This window comes from Capra hircus, unplaced genomic scaffold (assembly GCF_001704415.2).
Source record: "Capra hircus breed San Clemente unplaced genomic scaffold, ASM170441v1, whole genome shotgun sequence".
In the NCBI taxonomy this organism is placed as follows: Eukaryota; Metazoa; Chordata; class Mammalia; order Artiodactyla; family Bovidae; genus Capra; species Capra hircus.
The window spans coordinates 29,832-50,579 of NW_017190142.1; the positions used below are offsets into that span (position 1 = coordinate 29,832).

At 44.6% G+C, this 20,748-nt stretch overlaps 1 protein-coding gene across 1 annotated transcript in view; it reads left to right on the forward strand.

The window, feature by feature from the left end:
- The first annotated feature begins 667 nt into the window (after positions 1 to 667).
- The window catches only part of LOC108634816, a 56,287-nt gene continuing 36,206 nt past the window's right edge, over positions 668 to 20,748 (forward strand). Inside the window, exons 1-2 of the mRNA XM_018045091.1 lie at positions 668 to 745; positions 1,695 to 2,265. Coding sequence (XP_017900580.1) covers positions 668 to 745; positions 1,695 to 2,265 — 649 coding nt within the window. The remainder of the gene's footprint in view (positions 746 to 1,694; positions 2,266 to 20,748) is intronic.

The window sequence follows — 20,748 nt, forward strand, 5'->3', positions numbered from 1 at the left end:
GAACCAGTGTAGTGAGCGCAGCTGACACCAGGCCTGGCCCAGGCCTGCTGCTCTCTGGCAGCGAAGCTTTGCCCACACAGTCTCATTCAATCTGCTGGTACCTCATTTCTTTTTCTCCGGAATGGAGATCAGTTTAAACAGCCCATAGGTTAAGGAAAATTATCCCTGGAGAGCCCAGCCAAGTCCCTACTTCCTGCCAGTCACTGTGTTGGCTCAGATTTAAGTTTGCTGAACAGAGAATTTCAGGTCCTCATTCTACAACTTGATTTTATGGTTCAGAAAAAGGACTATCTTTTGCCCATTTGTTTATTCTTCTTTGAATCAGAACCCAACTTTTCCAGTATCCATGTTCCAATTTACTGAACCAGGGATACCTATTTACTGAAAAGGGTAATCAGATTACTCTTTATTTATTATTTTGGCCACCTGGCATGCGGGAACTTAGTTTCCTGAGCAGGGATCAAATCTATGCCCCCTGCAGTGGAAGCTTGGAGTCTTAACCCCTGGACCACCAGGAAAGCCCCAGATTACTCTTAACTAGTAGTAGAATCTTAAACTGCTTAAGGGGCAATTCTCTGAAAGGAATGAATAAAAACAGGTCACATTCAGGATCATTAGTGCAGACACACGTATTCTGTTCAAGGTGTTTTGCTAAAGGATTATAAGAATGGGAACATTTTTTAGGAGGAAAGACGAGGAGAGAATTACCAGAAGGAAGAAGTGGAACCACACCAAAGTCAAAGAAGTGAGAGGAGAATCAGATGGGAGACTGGGTGTGTTGAAAATAAATGTTCTGAGTGGAAACTGCCCCAGTGCACAAGGACATATGCACACTTGGGGATTCTGATTTTCTGAGGATGCCACTATACCCCACTCTTCTACCTTCTAGAACGGAGAGAAATCAGGACATGACCACAGGGTTGCCAGTACTGAAAGCACACTCCAGGTCCTATACCACTTCCTCAGTGGGCATCCTAGGAGTGCAGGTGAGGCCAGAGATAGAGGTGGTCTCAGCCCAGAGGCCTTACCAGGAAGAAGGGGCCCTGCCCCCCCATTTTTTTTTTTTTTTGCTTAAAATATGGATCTGTGTCCCTCTATCTGGACGGAATCTGCTGTTCCAGAGAATGGGTTTGTTTTCATTCATTCATTCTTTCATTCACTCACTCACTCATTCCAGAGCCTTAATAGTAGTCCAGGACTACTCCCCAGAAACTCTGACCTCCTGAACAGTCGAGTAAGATATTTGGTTCTTTCCCCACTCCTTTCCAAGCTCCTGGGCGGTAGAAGGCTGTGCTCACAGTCTAGTCGTCTAGTCTGTGTGTGGCACTGAGTACATGTTTGGGAAAGGGAATCTTAGAGGAATGAGGTCAGAACTATTCGGCGGGTCTCCGCTGGTTACTAGCTGCTGTAGGCACGGGTGCGCTTGAATTTCTATTATTTACGAAGAAGAAGTTTCAAGTACACACACACTGAAGCAGAAAAGAAATTTAACCGTAAGTACTGGGACTGGAGCTACAACAGGAGGACGTGGGCACACAACACCGAACGAACATCATATACACACCCCACTCTCGCAGACATTCCTTCTTTCGCCCTCCAGCTCGATCTTCTTTACTCCCACTTCCCTTTCCCTCCTCTCCGGGATCAAGCGTTAATCTGTGAATCTCTGACCGCAAAAAAAAAAAAAAAAAAAGTGGGTGGGGGGATCCCGAAGTAGCAGACTGAGGGAAGAGGAGGTGGAGAAAGGCGGGGAGGAGGAGGAGGAGCCCAGCGAGCCAGAGTCAGAGAGACTGGTGGCTCCAGCGAGTGTGCAGCCCTGGGGGGAGTCGGCGCTCCAGGCTGGGAACCCGCCCGCTCGCCAGCCCGCGCCCAGGGGCCTGCTTCACCCGGAGCTGAGGCCGCCGCGCAGGGGCGCTCGGGTCAGGGTCGCCGTTCGGGGCGAGCCGGCCGCGCCGCCAGACTGGTCCCCCGCGCCCACGCCCGGGATGCCGTTCTACAGGCGCACGGTGGTGCCCCAGCGCCTGTGTCCGCGAAACCCGCCACAGCCGCTGACCGAGCTCCGCGACGTGAGCCACCTGGCCGCGCTCAGCGTGCTCCGGCAGCTCGCCGACCTCTGCGGCCACTCGTTGGCTCTGCTCGAGGACCTCGAGGGGCACCTGCTGGCCCTGGGGCGCCGCACCGACAGTCTGTTCCGGCGCACCGTGCGCCTCCGCCGCCGCCTTCCCTACCGCCTGCTCGGCCGGGAGGACCACGAGGAAGAGTTAGGTAAGCCGCGCCAGGGCTGGCGGCCCCGCTTGCACCCCGCCTCTGGGGGCGCCAGCACGCGCCCGCTCTGCGTCCACCCCTCCCCCACCGTCCCCACCCCTCCGCGGCCCTGCCCTCCCTTCCCCTCCGGGAGCGAGGAGATCCCATTTCCCTGACTCCACGCTCGCCGCACTCTGGCTGGAACTTCCTGCCCCTGGACCCGGTCGCGCCGTCCCGAGTGGCCATGTGTCCTAGGGGTTCCCCGCCTTGGGACTGGCGGCCACCTTCTGGGGATTTGGGGAAGGAAGGCAGGGGACCTGCGAGGGTCCCCGGGAGCCGCTGAGTCCCGACCGCTTCGGCGCCGCCCCCAGGCCCGAGGCGTACTCGTCTTCGCGGCGTCGGGAACTAAATGGCCGCGCCGCTGGCGTCTTTGCTCCAGTCTAGGAACTTGGCCACTTCAGAAAGCGCGCCGCAGCAGCCTGCCACCTACGCGGCGGTAGGAGCCCTGCCAGCGGTGCCTCCCGACTTTAAACCTGTACAACTTCGCGCTGGAGCGTGATCGCCGCTCTCGCTCCGAGAAAAGTCTTGAGAGCCCGCCCGCTTCTCTCCGCGAAATAGGGCTGGTGCTCCAGGAGAGGCTGGAGAGGGTGGCGAGGAGGGGAGACTCCCCCTCGCAGCCGGCTTCTCTGACCCTTTACCCCTAGGGTCCTGTTGCACAGACTTGCTTGGGAGAACCGTTTAAAGCAACTGTCATCAGTTTTGTGTTGGACACGACTGAGCGACTTCACTTTAGAAATCACCATGCCTGAGAAACTCGGTGGTGCCCTTACTGAGCACACAGGGCCCGTGAGAGGGCAGGAGGGCAACGCGAGCCCTTGTGCTTTACTATTTTGAACCCCAACACTTTAAACGGGGAATCCTCTGTCCATGGAAATGCCGTGATCCTTTAGAGTGTGGGACTTTTGGTGAAAGCAAGGGGATTGAATGTGTTGGAAATGTTGACCTCAGCTGGGGCATGCCAGGTACCAGGGCCAATTGACAGCACCAGAAAGTTAAGGAGAGAGAAGGAGCAGTGTGGAAAGAAGTTTCAGATGGGAGCAGAATGGCTACTGACTGACTTGTGATTGCAGCTGCTTTGGGAAAGAAGTGTCTGAGTCAGCCCCTCTCCATTGCAGACCTCACCTCGATCCCACCCCTTCCATAGAATAAGAGTCACAGACCCTGGCACCCCTCTTCCAAAAACTCTCTGGTTTCTGAGGTAGATGGTGGAGGTCACTGGGTCCTGTAGGGCAAGGAAGGTGGAAGACACAATTGACTGCCAGATGGAATGTAGACATGGGGCCAGAAACCTCTTCCTGGCAGGGGAGCAGGAAAGCTGGGGCCTTAGGTCTGGTTAATTCTCACTTAAGAGAGAGGGTAAGAAGGTCACTGTTGATTTTTTTCTGGGATCCCACTGACTACCAAGATTAGCCTAGGAGGAATTTGAAAAGTCAGTTTGGGGAGTCATTTTCAAAATGCCCACCTGGCCTGCAGAGAGCCACCTAATGAGCACATCAGGGTGAGTTAAGGACAGTGAGGAAGCTCTGTTTTTCCAACTTGCACCTTTCTGTCTGAGAGCTCTTTCCGTGTGAGGGAAGGAATGGCTTCACCAAGTTGCCTTTGGGCCAGTGACCTGCTGGGTTAGAAAGAGATGGCTTTATGCAATGACTATTTTAAAGGAAGGGAGCAATTTCTTCGGAAAAATTGCATTGGGTTGGCTTCCTTGAAATTTGTAAGAGCTGAGAGAGTGGCTCTCTCTCATCTTTGGGGCAGCTGCTTGCCTTTGAAAGTGTACCTGTCTCTAGGCTCAGAGACATTGAAGGGGCCTGCTGTATAAATGGAACACAGCTACCTTAATTTGGCAAGAAGGTCTGGTTTTCCATTTTCTGGTCTAATGCCCTACTCTAGACTCCCCTTGAGGTTCCCACTGCACACTTTTCAGGAGCTTTGATTGTGCGACACTTAAATTAGGCCTTCTCAGCAATGATCTGAGCACAAGTGCCAAATGCAGAGGGAGTTGGGGAGCATAATCAGTGCACCATCTGGCCACCCCCCATGTTGCTCGGACATAAGCTTCAATAGTGTTCAGCAGATGTATATTATATATTTTGACCCCAACTAAAAATGCTTTTCCCCCCATTGTTGTCAGTTCAGTCGCTCAGTCGTGTCCGACTCTTTGCGACTCCATGAATTCTTCCCTGTTTCTTTTCCTCCTAGCACTCCTACTCTGTTACTGACCATTTTGCTGGTGGTGGGCACTCCCAGTCAACATTTTACCCTATATGTCCTCCATCAGGCTGGATTTCCCCCAAATTCTTGCTCTAGCTATTTTTTTTTGGCCATGAGGTCAGGAAAGAATGGGGAAGGAAAGTTTGGAAGCAACATGGCCAGAGTGAATGACACCTGACAGGCCAGCAGCTTGTAGCCTCCCTGCAGGGACAGTTTGGCTGCCACCTCCAGACTGAGTAATGACAAGTCAGACTGGCCCATAGCCTTCCGGCTTGTGGAGATCAGACTGCAGGCTGAGCTGGGCAGGGAGGCCAGATGGGGGAGAACAGGGAGAGGAGAGGGAGAAAGATAGAGGAGGAGAAAGTTGATGCTAAAGGAGTCCAAGGTGTTCCTTCCTCTCCACAATCAAGGATCATGCCCCCACCATCTTCAAGGTTACAAGGGTGGGACTGGACTGGACTGGTTGCCTGGCAACAGCCTCTCCTCCACTGAAGGCTTTTCTTTGGTAACTTGAACCCCTTTGGGACTGCCCCAGAAGCTCTTGTAACTGGGGGATGGGGTTTGGAAGGAGGAGAGGATGTGCTATAGGACTGCACCAGGTTCCTCTGGTTGTAGATCTGTCGCTGTTGCTGCACCCTTGGCATCACCCTGCGTATAACTTGCATTTTTCCTCACATCTGGCTTTGAATGTGACCCTCTTTATTGCATTCGTGTCCTGGACTTTTTCGTCTCAAGAATGGCATGGTCAAAGCCAGTGGGAAGTCACTGGGTCAGAGCCAGGCATATAGCTCCATGTCTTCTGCCATGTGCTGAGTCAATTCACGCTTTCCAGTTTCTCCCTCAGAGATCTATTTAATGTATGTAGGTGCTTAGCTGCTAATTACAAAAGCAATCAGGCCATTGGCCTGGGGATATAATATCTCCTGTGCAAGCAAGGAAGTCACTGAAGCACAGGACAACACTAGGTATGTTTAATAACACTGGGGAGGTATCTTGTTACACTAGCTGATGAACTTGTGGGAAAGATGCTCTATTCCTTCTTGCAATGATTTTGGCTTGAATACAGCCAGTTGGGTCAATGGTGGAAACTCCCACTTCATCTTTATGTAAAATTCCTGCCTCATGATTTTCCAACTTTGTGGCAACTCTGGCTGCAAATCAGAAAGGACAGCAGGTTTATTTATGTTTAAACCATAATTCCAGCATGAGCAGAGACTGTTGTAAATCTATATGGAGATAAAAAATGAAAACTGAACCTCTAGACTGCAGCCAGTTTACCATTAGATGAAGTATGGTAGACCTTGAATCTGACCATCATGGCTACTGAGGAGGGGCTATGGCCTGCTTGAGAGTTGGATGGAGCAGAGAGAACTTGGGGGACTTGGAAAAGGCACTCTACCAGGGCTCACTTTTGTCTCTCTCCTATCTGTCAGCCCCAGAGACTGTTGGGACAGTTGGTTTGACAGGGTGGGGAGGGGGAGCAAGCCTATTTTCTTTCAAGTAAATACCGTGAAATTCCTGCTTCATGGTATTTCCATGTGTTGAAAACATCTTCTCTGGAAATTTGGACACCAAAATGTCCACTAGAATTTCCTCCACTTTAGAAATGAGAAATTTAATATTTTCCCTTTTTTTAGACACATGAACAGCTAAAGTGATAAAAAACATCAGAATGATGGAAGAGTAGAGTAATAGGAGAGGATTCAAGTTATGGCTCTTGGGCTTAATGTTTATCTTTATGGAGTTGATTAGGTGACAGGAGAAGGGTGGTGAATTTGCATCATTTGTCCCTGTATTTCTCTGGCTTGGGTGGAGTGGAGTTTATGCTATGTGGCATGAACAATTTGGTCATTAACCGTTATGGGCACCATAATACTTCTCTATTTTCTTCTCAGGAAAGGGTAGGGACTTATCTAAAGGCACCCAGATGGATCAGGATCTTTTGTAGCTTTAAGTGCTGGAAAGATCATAGTGCCTCTTCGTACCTAATTCTAAATGAAAACAATACTAAACCTGCAAATAAAATCTTATTTTGAAGGATTACTCAGAGCTCCACTTGTATGTTGAAAATAAAATAGCTTCTTATTAGATTCTTTCATTCTCTCTCTCTTTTGTACTCCTGTTTTTGGTGCCCTAAGCATGGACATAATCTGCTTCTTGGGGAATGTGGCACTGCTTAGGTCACAGTGCAGGTCAGTGGCAGGAGGCCTTGATCTAGAAGCCAGGGCTTCTGCCATCCAAACCAGTACTCTGCCTTCTGTAAGGATGCTAAGTTCAAAGTCAGCTGTTCATTGAGAGTCACTGCTGCGGCATTTTTTTCTAGCTGGGACTAGTTTAGGATGAGGAATAGCTCTTGCTACCTTTGGGAACTGAGGGATCTGGAGAACAGGCCTCCTGGGGTTTCTACAGTTGGGACTTGGGGGTGAGATGGAGGCAGAGGGGAGAAAGGAAGATCAACCTTGCATCATGTAAAGAATAGATGTGAGGCAACAGGATCCCTTGCTAAAACAGTCTTCGTGAAGTGTTCAGTAGGAAATAGCCTTGGAAAAAGGATCTTTAGTTGGGAAGGGATGGCTGGGCCAGTGACCTGACACTGTCCTCTGAAGGTCACCTTTCCACTGAATCTTTCCTTCACAATCCTTCTATCATCTCTATATCTTCTATTTTCCCTAATAGCTTTTAATCCAACTGTGGACACTTCTCATTGCATACCCACATCCTATTTTCTGTTATCACAGCAGAGTCTAGTTGGCATTTCCAAAGGTACTTTTATTAAAAGCCTAGGGGAATGAGAAAATAAAATTATTACCAAAAATGTGTTTAACATACATGTTTCTAAAGTATGAATTTATTCTTCTTCAAAGCTTGAGTAGCTTAACAGACTTACTAGCTTTGCTGCTCTATATATTTTTTCTGAGGGACTCAAATCACCTTTTCCTCAGATCATTGCTTTCTAGCTTTGAAGAAAGGGCACCACTTTGGGTACTGTTTCCTTCACCCAGCACTCACCCTTGTGCTGGGTTTTAGAGACCCACAGATAAATGAGACACAGTCTGTCCCTTCAAAGAGCTCTCAGTTTCAGGGATAGATGTCATCTTGTTTGCCAGCATATCAGCACAGGATGCCTGGGTACCCAGTGTTCTCCTCTAGGTTGAGGAGAGCTGATAACCAGAATCCGGACCCCAGTTAACACGCCATAGGATTTTCCATTCAATCTGGTTTGGGATCCAAGGATGGAATTGGGGTTTTAGAATTCCCTATGGTAAGGGCATGGCAACCCACTCCAGTATTCTTGCCTGGAGAATCCCCATGGACAGAGGAGCCTGGTGGGCTGGCATCCATGGAGTCACAAAAGAGTCGGACCCAACTGAGCGACTAAGCACATGGTAAAAAAAAAAATGATAAGAGTGCTACTGTGAATTCAGCAATGCTTTTACATGAATTTGTAGATTTAAAATTGATTATCTTCTCTTCATACATAGGCTGCTGCTGCTGCTGCTAAGTCGCTTCAGTTGTGTCCGACTCTGTGCGACCCCATAGACGGCAGCCCACTAGGCTCCCCCATCCCTGGGATCTCCAGACAAGAACACTGGAGTGGGTTGCCGTTTCCTTCTCCAATGCATGAAAGTGAAAAGTGAAAATGAATTTGCTCAGTGGTGTCCGACTCTTAGCAACCCCATGGACTGCAGCCTACCAGGCTCCTCTATCCATGGGATTTTCCAGGCAAGAGTACTGGAGTGGGGTGCCATTGCCTTCTCCGTCATACATAGACAGAATAGTGCTTATTCAGTAGATGAATAATACTTGGTGGATCTGCAGACTCATAGACGTCTTGTGATAACTCCTCTAGAGTTATCTGGATGGCCTTCTAGAGTCTTCTACCCTCCTTTGGGAAGCACTGACCTAACCTTCCTGGTTCAAGCTGTCAGCTCTTTCCTGCTCTGGAGAATTCCATGATTTCACTCAGATAAGCCCTCACTGAAGTTTTCAAGTTATAGTACACTGGATGGCAGTATCTTTTCTTCCACTTTATTTATTTACTTTCCTTTCAGTTTTATTGGAATATAATTGACATACAGCACTGCATAAGTTTAGGTGTACAGGATGATTATTTGACTTACATACATCATACAATGAGTAGTATAATGTTTAGTGAACATTCATCGTATCATGTAGATACACAATTAAAGAAAAAAGTATTTCTTCCTTGTGATAAGAACTGTTAGGATTTACTCTCTTAACTTCAGATAGAACAGACAGCAGTGCTAGTTATATGTAACAACTCTAGTACTTATAATTGGAAGTTGGTACCTATAGACCACCTTCATCCAGTTCTCCCTCCTCTCACCCCATCTCCTCTGGTAACCACAAATCTGATCTCTTTTTTTCCTGTGTTTATTTGTATGTTTTTTGAAGTATGATTGACTACAGCACTGTATTAGTTCCTGATGCACAATATAATGATTCCATTTTTCTATACCTTACAAATTGATCCCATGGTAAGTCTAGTTACTATCTGTCACCATACAAAAAAGATATTACATTATTATTGACTCTATTTCCCATCCTGTACATTTTATCCCTGTGATTCCTTTATTTTGTACCTGGAAGTTGGTACCTCTTAATCTCCCTCATCTATTTCACTCATCCCCCCACCTGCTGCCTGCTGGCAACCACCTGTTTATTCTCTGTATCTATGACTCTGTTTCTGTTTCATTACGTTTGTTCATTTGTTTTGTTTTTTAGATTCCACATATAAGTAAAATCGTCTGATATTTGTCTTCTTCTGTATGACTTATTTCATTAAGCATAATATTCTCTTTGGAGAAATACCCAGAAGTGGAATTGCTGGATCATATGGTAGTTCTATTTTTAATGTTTTGAGGAACCTCCATTGGATGGCAGTATCTTAATAGACAAGACTATGCCAATAATGCCACAAACAGGAGATGTGCTGACTGTGTTTGCACAAGGAGGCTTGCAACAAGGTGCTTTGTATGTGAGGCACTGAGTCTGATTGTGTATAAGACCACTAGGCTCAGTCCTTTAACTTGGAAGGTTTGAGCAACCTCTGTCTATCCCTCCTCTATTCCTGCTGTCCCTCCCTCTCTTTCTTTCTAAACTGTAAGCTCCTCAGTAGAAAGTAAGCATCTTCAGGGTGGAGATTTTTCTCTGTCTTTACTGCCCTATCTCCAGTCCCTAAAATAGTGCTTGGCACTTAATACATAGCTATTAAGTTTAATTCCTCCCTTGTTTCTAACCATCACACATGTATTGAGGACCTGACTCTGGGTCTGGCCCTGTGCTGGTCTCTGAGGATATAGAGCCAAGTTAGAGTGCAGCCCCATGGTCCAGCAGAGAGAGCCTGGAGTCATCATACTGTCCAATCATAGGCAAGCCCGGGGGTCATTGGACGACGAAGGAAGCTCACCTAATTCAGCTCAGAGTGAGTTCTGAAGGATGATCTGGAGCTGGCCAATTGAAGAAGGAGGTGGAGGGAATTCCTGGCTCAGGAGGTAGCCTGTGTGAGGCCCTGGATGTGTGAGAGGACTAGTGTGGGGGAGGAACTAACTCAAGTGATTTAGGAGGAGCGGGTACAAGGCACCTCCTGACTCAGAGTGAGCCCTCAGGTGGAGGTGGGGTGGGGAGGTGCTAACACCCTGTTTGCTGACCAAGAAGCTGGATACTGGAGCGTCCTTAGGAAGATTCAAACACAGTTGTAATAGGAACTGCAGATTTTCTTGATCTACATTCAAGTTTTCATTATCCTTGGGCAGATGAGACCTAAGTGACCTTGGCCCTTCCCTGCTTTGCAGAGCCAAGTCCTGGTTCCCCCTAAGACATCCAAGCCAGGAGGCACCCCATGCCACAGTGAGATAGAAACAGGGAGAGAAAGCAAGAATCTACCTGCTTGTTATATCACCAGCTGTGTGGATCCAGTTGCATTCCAGAGCAAAATATATTATTCATGCTCCTGCTTTTTTGCAAGTGGGGACATTTGATGTTTCACTATATGTTTTATTTTATTTTCTTTCTAAATTCTTTCTAGATTCTTAAGAATGGTCTGTGATTCATCTAGGGGAAAATCAGAAAAATATTTTTTTTCCTTTGGAAAATGGATTCAAAGAGGAGATGAGTTTTTAAAATGATTCAGCTGTTTTTATTTTAAGTGCTTTTTTAAAAAAATTTGCTTCTGAGAACAGTGTAATTAACTGCTTGGTAATTTATAGTTTGATTCCCTGTATCTGCGAAATAGTCAAACTCATGTTGTTTCCCCAAACCAGCAGGCCCTAAGGGGAGTGAGGTCTCCTCCACCAGCAGATCTTGGGCGTTCTCTGCTCTCACAGGAGGCTGTGCATCACAGTTTTCAGCAATCCCAGTAGTGTCATTATGTGCTCTTATCGCCCCAGATCCAGTAATTCCATTTCAATGGTAATCCACTCCAGGACTATTGCCTGGAAAATCCCATGGACAGAGGAGCCTGGTAGGCTACAGTCCACAGGGTTGCAAAGAGTCGGACACGACTGAGTGACTTCACTATGCTTAAAGAAATGATCAGATATTGTGGGGAAAATGTTTGTAGATCCTCACTGCATCTTTTGGTTATTTATATTAACCCCCAAATGGAAACAACTTAATGATATGGATATGGTTCTATGAATGGTGACAGGTCGATGTGGTAGAAAACTAGACAACTAAGAAAAATAGTGCTCAAAACAAAAATATGAGGATATGTGGAAATGTGCAAAATGATGCTAAGTGAAAAACCAGGGTATTAAATTGCATGTATGATATTATCCCTTCTCCGGGGATGATAATATCTAAAATAAAGTGCATATATAAAAAGAAACTGGAGAGGTATTGCCAAAATGTTAACAGTGGTTGTTATCTCAGGATGATAACAATGATAGTAAATGATAGCAAAGATAGCAATGGTTGAGATTATGGGAGTGGGTGGATTTTTTTTTCTCATACCTTTCTGTATTTTTTGAAATTTCCTGAGTGAACATGGATTACTTTTAATGACAATGAATGACATGTTAAGGAAAAGAATCTTGGGATTTGAAAGTAGCACCTGTAGTTTTAAGACTGACTTGCCCAGCACTTATATTATTAAGCTGATTTGAGTGTCTCAGAACCACAGTCCCTCATCTGTAAAAGGAGGTTAATGCTCCCCAGGTTAGAAGGCTGTCGTGAAGATCCAGAATAATGTATGGAAAATGTTGGGCCCATATGCCACAATCCTGCACACAATCACTAAATACTAAGAAGATGAAATTCCACAAAACCTTTTGAAATCCCTGGATGAGGATACTGTCAAGATGAAGTTATAATAAAAATATTTCCTAGACAGCTCCGATTTGCAGCCATTCCTCCCTTTCGCAGAATATGTAAAGAATGCCTGCCTGTGTGCTCATGGAGGAGCAGCATCTAGCTTTTGAAGCTCATCTCTCCCAACCCAAGGATTTTCCTTTCCTTTGACTCCTCCCTTCATTCTCCCCCACTGACATCTGTTCACTGCCTCGCCAACCAAGGGGAAAACAGTCTTTGGAACTGAAGCCGAGGCACCACTGAGGGTCTTGGCAGATCTGAGATGTTTATTATCATGGAATATGTGGTGCTGGCTGACCACAAGGACCTGCCAGGCTGGGATGCCAAGGAGAAGCTTTAATGAAGCAGCAGAGGACGGACGCAGGTCGCACAACTAGACAGCATCCCCTGCCTTGGGGCAGAGCCCTTGTCTAAATGTCGAGCTTGCTCCCTGGTCACCTCTTCCCTCAGGACGGCTTCGTGGCTTCTGGCTTGGCTCACCAGTTTTACAGAACCAGCTTGATTTATGGGTGAAGAGCCACCTTCTTCTCACAAAAACTTCTGGGGCCTCAGGATATTTCAGTGACATATTTGGCAACTTGCCTGAGGATCTGTTTCTCACCAGCATGGAATTAGAACCAGTAAGCCCTGATCTCGAAGCCATACAGCTTCAAGGTCATGGGCATACCTTGGGGCTGTCTGCAGCATGCCCAGACCACCAGGCAATTCAGTCATCTCCCTGAGTAGAATCCTTCACACTACTTGTCTGGTTGCATTTTTCACTTTTAAAACTACAGCCAAGAATATAGACCCTAACTGAATTACTTGGAGAGCTTTAAAAAGTTACTAATGCCATGCATGGCCATACCTCATACCAATAAAACCAGAATTTCTGGGAGATGAGGCCCAGGAACCAGGATTTTTAAAAGACCCCCAGGTGATTCTAATGTGCAGACATGGTGAGAACCACTATTGTGGTAAAGATGGTTAAAACTGGAAGGGACCGTCCAGCGTTTGAAAAATTATAATGTATTTGTGGATAATGAGCATGAACTATAATACAGGATTATATTAAAGTAAATGACAAAAATGACCTCATGGATGAACTCATTGTAAGCAATAATAATACCAAGTTAGTACACTTCAAAAAATTTTTAATAATGCATTTTATTTAACCCAGTATATCCAAAACAGTATCATTTTGCCATGCAATCATTATTAAAGTGATTAGCGGTATCTTACATTATTCTTTTGTATTAGGTCTTCTAAACTTAATGTGAATTTTGTACTTACACAACATCTCAGTTCAGTCTAGCTGCCTTTCAAATGCTCCATAGTGCTATGTGGATAGCGCCACTCTAGGGCATGGACTTGCAGACCAACTGGTCTTCTGTATGAATAAAGTATTTAACTCCTAAAAATTGGATAATACACTTTTTTAACTTCATAAGACAACAGAAGAAATTAGAAAAATGAAGCCAGTTAGTTTTATTAATAAAAAGAATAAGTATATGTTAAGGCAAAGTTAAGCATCTTTAATTTTACATTTTTTGGTTATAACATGTCATTAACAACTATTGACCTTCTAGATGAGAACAGTATATTTTATTTTATTTTATTTTTACTCTGTTACCTTTATTTTTTAAAAATTTTTATTTTTACTCTATTTTACTTTACAATACTGTTTTGGTTTTGCCATACATTGGCATGAATCCACCACGGGTGTACATGAGTTCCCAAACATGAACCCCCCCTCCCACCTCCCACCCCATATCATCTCTCTGGATCATCCCCGTGCACCAGCCCCAAGCATCCTGTATCCTGCATTGAACATAGACTGGCGATTCGTTTCTTACATGATAGTATACATGTTTCAATGCCATTCTCCCAAATCATCCCACCCTCTCCCTCTCCCTCAGAGTCCAAAAGTCCGCTCTACACATCTGTGTCTCTTTTGCTGTCTCGCATACAGGGTCATCATTACCATCTCTCTAAATTCCATATATATGTGCTAGTATACTGTATTGGTGTTTTCCTTTCTGGCTTACTTCACTCTGTATAATCGGCTCCAGTTTGATCCATCTCATTAGAACTGATTCAAATGTATTCTTTTTAATGGCTGAGTAATACTCCATTGTGTATATGTACCACCGCTTTCTTATCCATTCATCTGCTGATGGACATCTAGGTTGTTTCCATGCCCTGGCTGTTACAAACAGTGCTGCGATGAACATTGGGGTACATGTGTCTCTTTCTATTCTGGTTTCCTCAGTGTGTATGCCCAGTAGTGGGATTGCTGGGTCATAAGGCAGTTCTATTTGCAATTTTTTAAGGAATCTCCACACTGTTCAAGATGAGAACAGTATATTTTAAAGATTTGTTTATTTATTTAATTAATTTATGGCTGCACTGGGTCTTTGTTGCTGGGTAAGGGCCTTCTCCAGTTGTGGGAAGCAAAGACTACTCTTTAATTGTGGTGCACAGGCTTCTCATTGCAGTGGTTTCTCTTGTGGAGCATGGGCTCTAGGAGCCGGGGCTTCAGCAGTTGCAGAGCATGGGCTCAGTAATTGTGGTACATGGGCTTAGTTATCCTGAGGCATGTGGAATCTTCCAGGACCAGGGATTGAACTTGTGTCCCCTGCATTGGCAGGCAGACTCTCAAGCCCTGGACTACCAGGGAATAGTATTTTTGTTTTCTTACATCATAGCTATTTAATATCACTCTTGATGTTACTGGGTTGGATCCCTGCATCAAGTCAACCTCAACTTGCCTGTCTTTGCAAAAGAATATTAAAATTCCACTCTGCAGAGGGTTGTTGGAGTACAGGGAAAAGGAAGGAAATTTCTACTTTGTAATATTTAGTGTTTCAAATTGGGCTATGCTAGAAATCATAAATAGAAATTGAAATGGTTACCTCTGAATCAATGTCTAGATTGGACTTCATGCTTTCTAGAAGTCTCTTATATTATGCACCATTTCATGCAGGTAGATTATTAGAGCATAATAGTGAGAACAACTGTATAGATTGTTGTGTTTAGTATTTTTCATTTCTTTTTTGCATTTCACCTCACTGCAGGGCATGTGACCTGACCTAGGATTGAACTTGAGTCCCCTGAACTGGCAGCACAGAATCTTAACCACTGTACCACCAGGGAAGTCCCATGTGTTTAGTATTTTTAAACCCATATCTACTCCAGCAAATGCAATTTAGAAGAAAAAGTATTTCTCTTTTTATCCCCTCCATTATCCCAGTAGAAATAGTTTTAGAATGTGGATCTAGGCCAGCAGTTGCCCAGAGAAAGGAAGAGGACTGGTCCAAAGAGGTCCCAGGGTTGGTGGTTGCACTGGCTTCAAGTAGAGAACCTCTCCTGTGGCTGTTCTGAGATCCTGAGACATCCATTTAGGTGACCCTATCATCAGCCCCTGAGAAATGCTGGGACAAGGGTGACAAGTGAGAGGAGAAAACTATGGGGGAGGGACACTTTTAGTGTCCTCTCTCTCTGCTGTGATCAGAGGGGAGAGATACTAAAGGCATCCCCTCTGATTTGTGTCCCCAACAATAGCTGATGCTGATTATGACAAGGCATTGAGAAGAGGCTGCAGCATCTTCAGAGGAATCTGTTTAAGAAGACTGAGGAAAAGTTTTCAGGAAAAGTTCCACTCAAAACGATGCAAATTAAAGGAATGATTCGGTATGAAAAAGTGGAGGGGCGGGGAGGGGAAGAGTAAAACGCCTGGGAAACTTTGCTCTTGAGAGAGACTTGGGGCTTCTGGATAGCAAAGTTTCACTGTATTCCAATTTATAACCTGTTTCACCTTTTGAAATAATGAGTTACATAAGGTTACTCCCCATTGTGAAACAGCACGATGAAATCTTTCCCCCCATAATTCCAAATTACCGAAAGTGGTAGATTTAGGAAACAAATGTTATTGACTGACACAGAGGCTTTACACTTTGTGCCTGTAGTTTCAAAACTGATGCACGTGAGGAGGAGATGGTGGGTGGAAGAGCCAGTGAAGATGAGGAGTCCTTCCATTCCAGTTAGCATGTATTGAGCTGCTGTTAGATGCCAGTGGGAGCTGGTAGCATACATATGGCACATAGGTGTCCCCTCCAGGTAGAGGGGTGACAAAAAGGGTGCCACCTCTGGATGGATCAATGAGGAAAACCCACCCCTTTTGGTGGAACAAAAAGACAAAAGCACATTCTTTGAGCATAGCAATTAGAAAAGATCACTTGTTCTGGTCATAGCTATTTAAAAACAGAGCATCTTCTGGGTGGACCAATTTTGAAATTAATAGTTAAAGTCCATGTGCAATCCGACAGGGCATTGGGTTTGACTTGAATTTTGTCCCCAACTTGAGATCCCTTGGCGGTGCCCTTGTAGGAATACAACTTGCACAAGAGTACAGGTGGTTCTGTGGTGCCTGGGACCAGGCCAGACACCAGGCATACAGATACATGTGAGAGCTAAATCCTGTTCTTGAGAAATTTATAGAACTCCCCCTCCTAACCCCCATCCTCTTTAACTCACTCCATCTGCTGCCAGCTCCACCCATGCTGCATCCTGCTTGGCAGAGCTTCTCTTTATGGTGACAAAACGTCTCCCCTCCAGATGCACAGGCTGCTGTCTGCTGTTAGTGGGGGCTGTGCTGCTCCTGCCTGAGGCTCCAGACTAAATGTCTACTTTCTATGATGAACAACTCAGGGTAATTGTTCGTTGTGAGGGCTTGTTGCTTCTGGGTTCTAGATGGGAAAATATAGACAGCATTTCTTCAATATCTGTTTTAAAACTTGGCTGTGTTCTGTTTAAAATGTGTTTTGAAATGGTGAGTTTGGGTAGAGCTGAGCTATTTTTCACCTTTAATTTTAATATTCTTTAACAAAAGAAAGCAATTTATCGCTAATATGGTGATTTAGAGCCGGCTTCAAGGGCTAATTCCTACCTAGCTCATTGTACTAAGATTGTGCCAGGCCCTCTGCCAAGTACTGGTGACAATGAATTGATAAGACCTACCTTTTGCCCTTGAGTCTTGATATTTAGTTGGGAGGACAGTGGGGAGGGAGATAACCTTACTGCAGGCTACTGGGTATTAGGTGAAAACATAGAGCAGAGGCGAGGGAACCTTCCATAGCCCTTTTCCCTCTTGTCTTTCTGAAAACTTCTGCTCGTACATCCAGGCAGTCGCTCCCTGTTACAGCCTTCTCTGATTCTGCTGTCCTTTGTTTACTTTTGCGACCTTTGTTCCTCCATGTGGCCCCGGTTGGGAGAAGATGGTTGAGGCAGAGACTGCCCACTATGTACTGAAACCTCTTGAATTCATTTTTATTTCCTTTCCTTTACCACCTTTTGAAAGTAACATAACCCTCTTCTTTGAAACTTAGAAGAACTGCCTGGCCATTCCTGGCTCCAAGATGAACTGGAAGCTAGAAGTTAGCATCCTCTCCTGGGAAGAGTAAGAGCCTGTTTTAAAGGTTGTGGGGCTTTGGAAATAAGATAAAACTACTGAGGCCTTCAAATCCTAATAAGTTCAGATGAGTTTGAAGGGTTTCCTCAACCCTAAGGGAACTCAGAGTTACATTATATGGTTGTGGGCTAGTGACATGCCTTTAGAGGTAGGAAGAGGCCCTGGTTATGAACTTGGCTAATTTTGCTCATTTTGCCAAGGGATAATGCCCAATTTCGGTATTTTCTAATGCAAGTAATTTCAGTGTCGAGCCTGTTTACTTTTTGTCGGGAGGATCAAATAAAATCCTATGTGGAAAAGGCTTCACAAGCAAAAAAATCACCCCAAAATATTATGTATTGTCATCCCTGAGAACAAGGACACTGGCCAACTCATCCCTCTTTCCCCAGCATCTAGTCTGGAAGTAGGCACACTGCAAATGTTTGCTGAATGACTAAGTGCTGTAGTAGGAGATAGGTGTTTGTATTTCTCTCTTTTTTTCCTAGGAGTCTACTTTTAATACCAGTAATAACTTTAATGATAATTTCCCAATTATAAAAATATACTTATTTGATGCAGAAAAGTTGGAAGTATAGAAAGCACAAAGAAAAAAATAATAAAACAAAAATCATCCTTGGTATCAACCAGATTGACTACATTCTGATGTATATTCTTCTAATATTTTTCCTTATGAATGTTTCATTTTTGCTTTGTAAGAAAAAGTTATGGTAATACATCCACCCTTTTATAGCCCCTTTCAAATTAATGTATCATTTAAAAATGTTTATATAATATAAATCATATATCTGCTAAGGAGTTATTCAGAATACATAAAGTACTCCCCATAACTCATCAAAGAAACTAAAACCTGTTTCCTTTTCTTTAAACATTTCTATATTGTATAATAAATCTGCTATATTAATGCTTATCTTCAGCTGTTTCATAATTTCTGCCATTACCAATACTCTGAAGCCTGCAATCAGGATGTACCACTGCCAGATCGGTACCTGCAATATGGCCTTTTCCTTAAGGGCTTAGGTCTCCCACTAGACCACTCAAGAGTTGTGTCCCCCAGTGCCTTGGTCGGAGAAGGCAATGGCACCCCACTCCAGTACTCTTGCCTGGAAAATCGCATGGATGGAGGAGCCTGGTGGGCTGCAGTCCATGGAGTCACAAAGAGCTGGACACGACAGAGCGACTTCACTTTCACTTTCCACTTTCATGCATTGGAGAAGGAAATGGCAACCCACTCCAGTGTTCTTGCCTGGAGAATCCCAGGGATGGGGGAGCCTGGTGGGCTGCCGTCTATGGGGTCGCACAGAGTCGGACATGACTGAAGCGACTTAGCAGCAGCAGCAGTGCCTTGGTATCCAGTAAGTGCTGTATACATCTTTGCTGACTGCCAAACAGGGAGAGCTAGTAGAATGTTTTTTGCACTTCTATTTGGCCAATCAAATTACCTCTTGATACCAGAAAGTGACAGATATCACAGCTAGATTACCCCACTTTACTTTTACACTGAGGTGACCCCCTGTTTTTTCTAAATTGAAGAACTTTTGGACAAAAAAAGCCATGGCTTTTATTGTTACTGTTAAGGGCTTACTATGTGCCTGGCAATATGTGAATCATCAATTCATTTATCCTCACAGTGATTTCATAATATAGTTGCCACTATTATCTCCATTTTCTGGTCAAATGAACAGGCTCAGAGAAGAAGAAATAATTTAAGAGTTGTAGAGCCCAAGTTAGGGTAGGATCAAATGGGGGGCTTTCTAGGGAAACTCAGGAGATTCAGCAGGACTGTATTTGGTGGGACTAAAAGGAGAATTAAACTTTGAGGAGTGAGACAGGAAGAGAAAACAGGAAATTGATTTTTTTTTCCTGTGAGATTAACTAGCAGTTTTTGATTTCTTCCTAAATTATGAAGCACTTTTACATATGTTGTCTCATACAGTCCTCATGACAGTCTTGTGAGTTATTACTTTTATTTAAGAAATGAAAGGGGCTTCCCAGGTGGCACAGTGGTAAAAAATCTACCTGTCAATGCAGGAGACACAAGAGACACAGGTTCGATCTCTGGTTTGGGAAGATCCCCTGGAGTAGGAAATGGCAACCTACTCCAGTATTCTTGCCTGGAAAAATCCCATTGACAGAGGAGCCTGGCGGGCTACAGTCCATGGGATCACAAAAAGTCAAACATCATTGAGCACACACGCAAAGATATGAAAATAGATCCAGAGACATTACCACTGATTTCCCTATGAAGACCAATAAACCATTCATTAATTTAATAAAAAACATTAATTGAGTATCTGTTGTGTTCCAGGCACTGTTTTTGTGCTAGAGATACAGCAGTGAACAGACATAAAATTCTTTGTCCTCATGGAGCTAACAAGGTAGATAAACTATGATTTATCTCTTTTCAGTTATCCTCTGTCAAGTAATGGATATTGGTTTGGGTTTTCAACCTTGGCTGTGCTTTAGAATCATCTAGCACATTTTGAAAAAAATCACTGATGCCTGAGCCCCACTCCAGACCAATTAATTCAGAATCTCTGGGAGTGAAGCCTAGGCATTGGATGTATGTGTGTGTGTGTGAATTTATTGTTTAATTGAAGGATAATTGCTTTACAGAATTTTGTTGTATTCTGTCAAACCTGAAAATAAATCAGCCACAGGTATACTTATATCCCCTCCCTTTTGAACCTCCCTCCCATCTTCCTCCCCATCCCACCCCTCTCCCTCCCCATCCCACCCCTCTAGGTTGATGTAGAGCCCCTGTTTGGGTTTCCTGAGCCATACAGCAAGTTCCTGTTGGCCATCTATTTTATATATGGTAATGTAAGTTTACATGTCACTCTCTCCATACATCTCACCCTCTCCTCCCCTCTCTCCATGTCCATAAGTCTATACTCTATGTCAGTTTCTCCATTGCTGCCCTGCAAATAAATTCTTCAGTACCATTTTTCTAGATACTGTATATATGTGTTAGTATGCGATACTTATCTTTCTCTTTCTGACTTACTTCACTCTGTATAATAGGCTCTAGGTTCATCCACCTCATTAGAACTGACTCAAATGCGTTCCTTTTTATGACTGAGTAATATTCCATTGTGTATATGTACCACAACTTCTTTATTCATTCATCTGTCGATGGCCATCTAGGTTGCTTCCGTGTTCTGTATGTGTGTTTTAAATCTGCTCCAGAGGGGTTTTATGTTAAGTCAAGCATGAGAAGCACTGGTTTAGAGCAGTCTTAACTTGCCTTATTAGAATCACCTTGAAAACTTAAAAATATGTAAACCAATGTCTGGACCTCACCTGTGTGCGTGTGTGTGTGTGTGTGTGTGCGCTCAGTCGTGTCCAACTCTTTGTGACCCCATGGACTTTAGCCCGCCAGGCTCCTCTGTCCATGGAATTTTCTAGGCAAGCATACTGGAGTGGGTTGCCATTTTCTACTCCAAGGGATCTTCCTG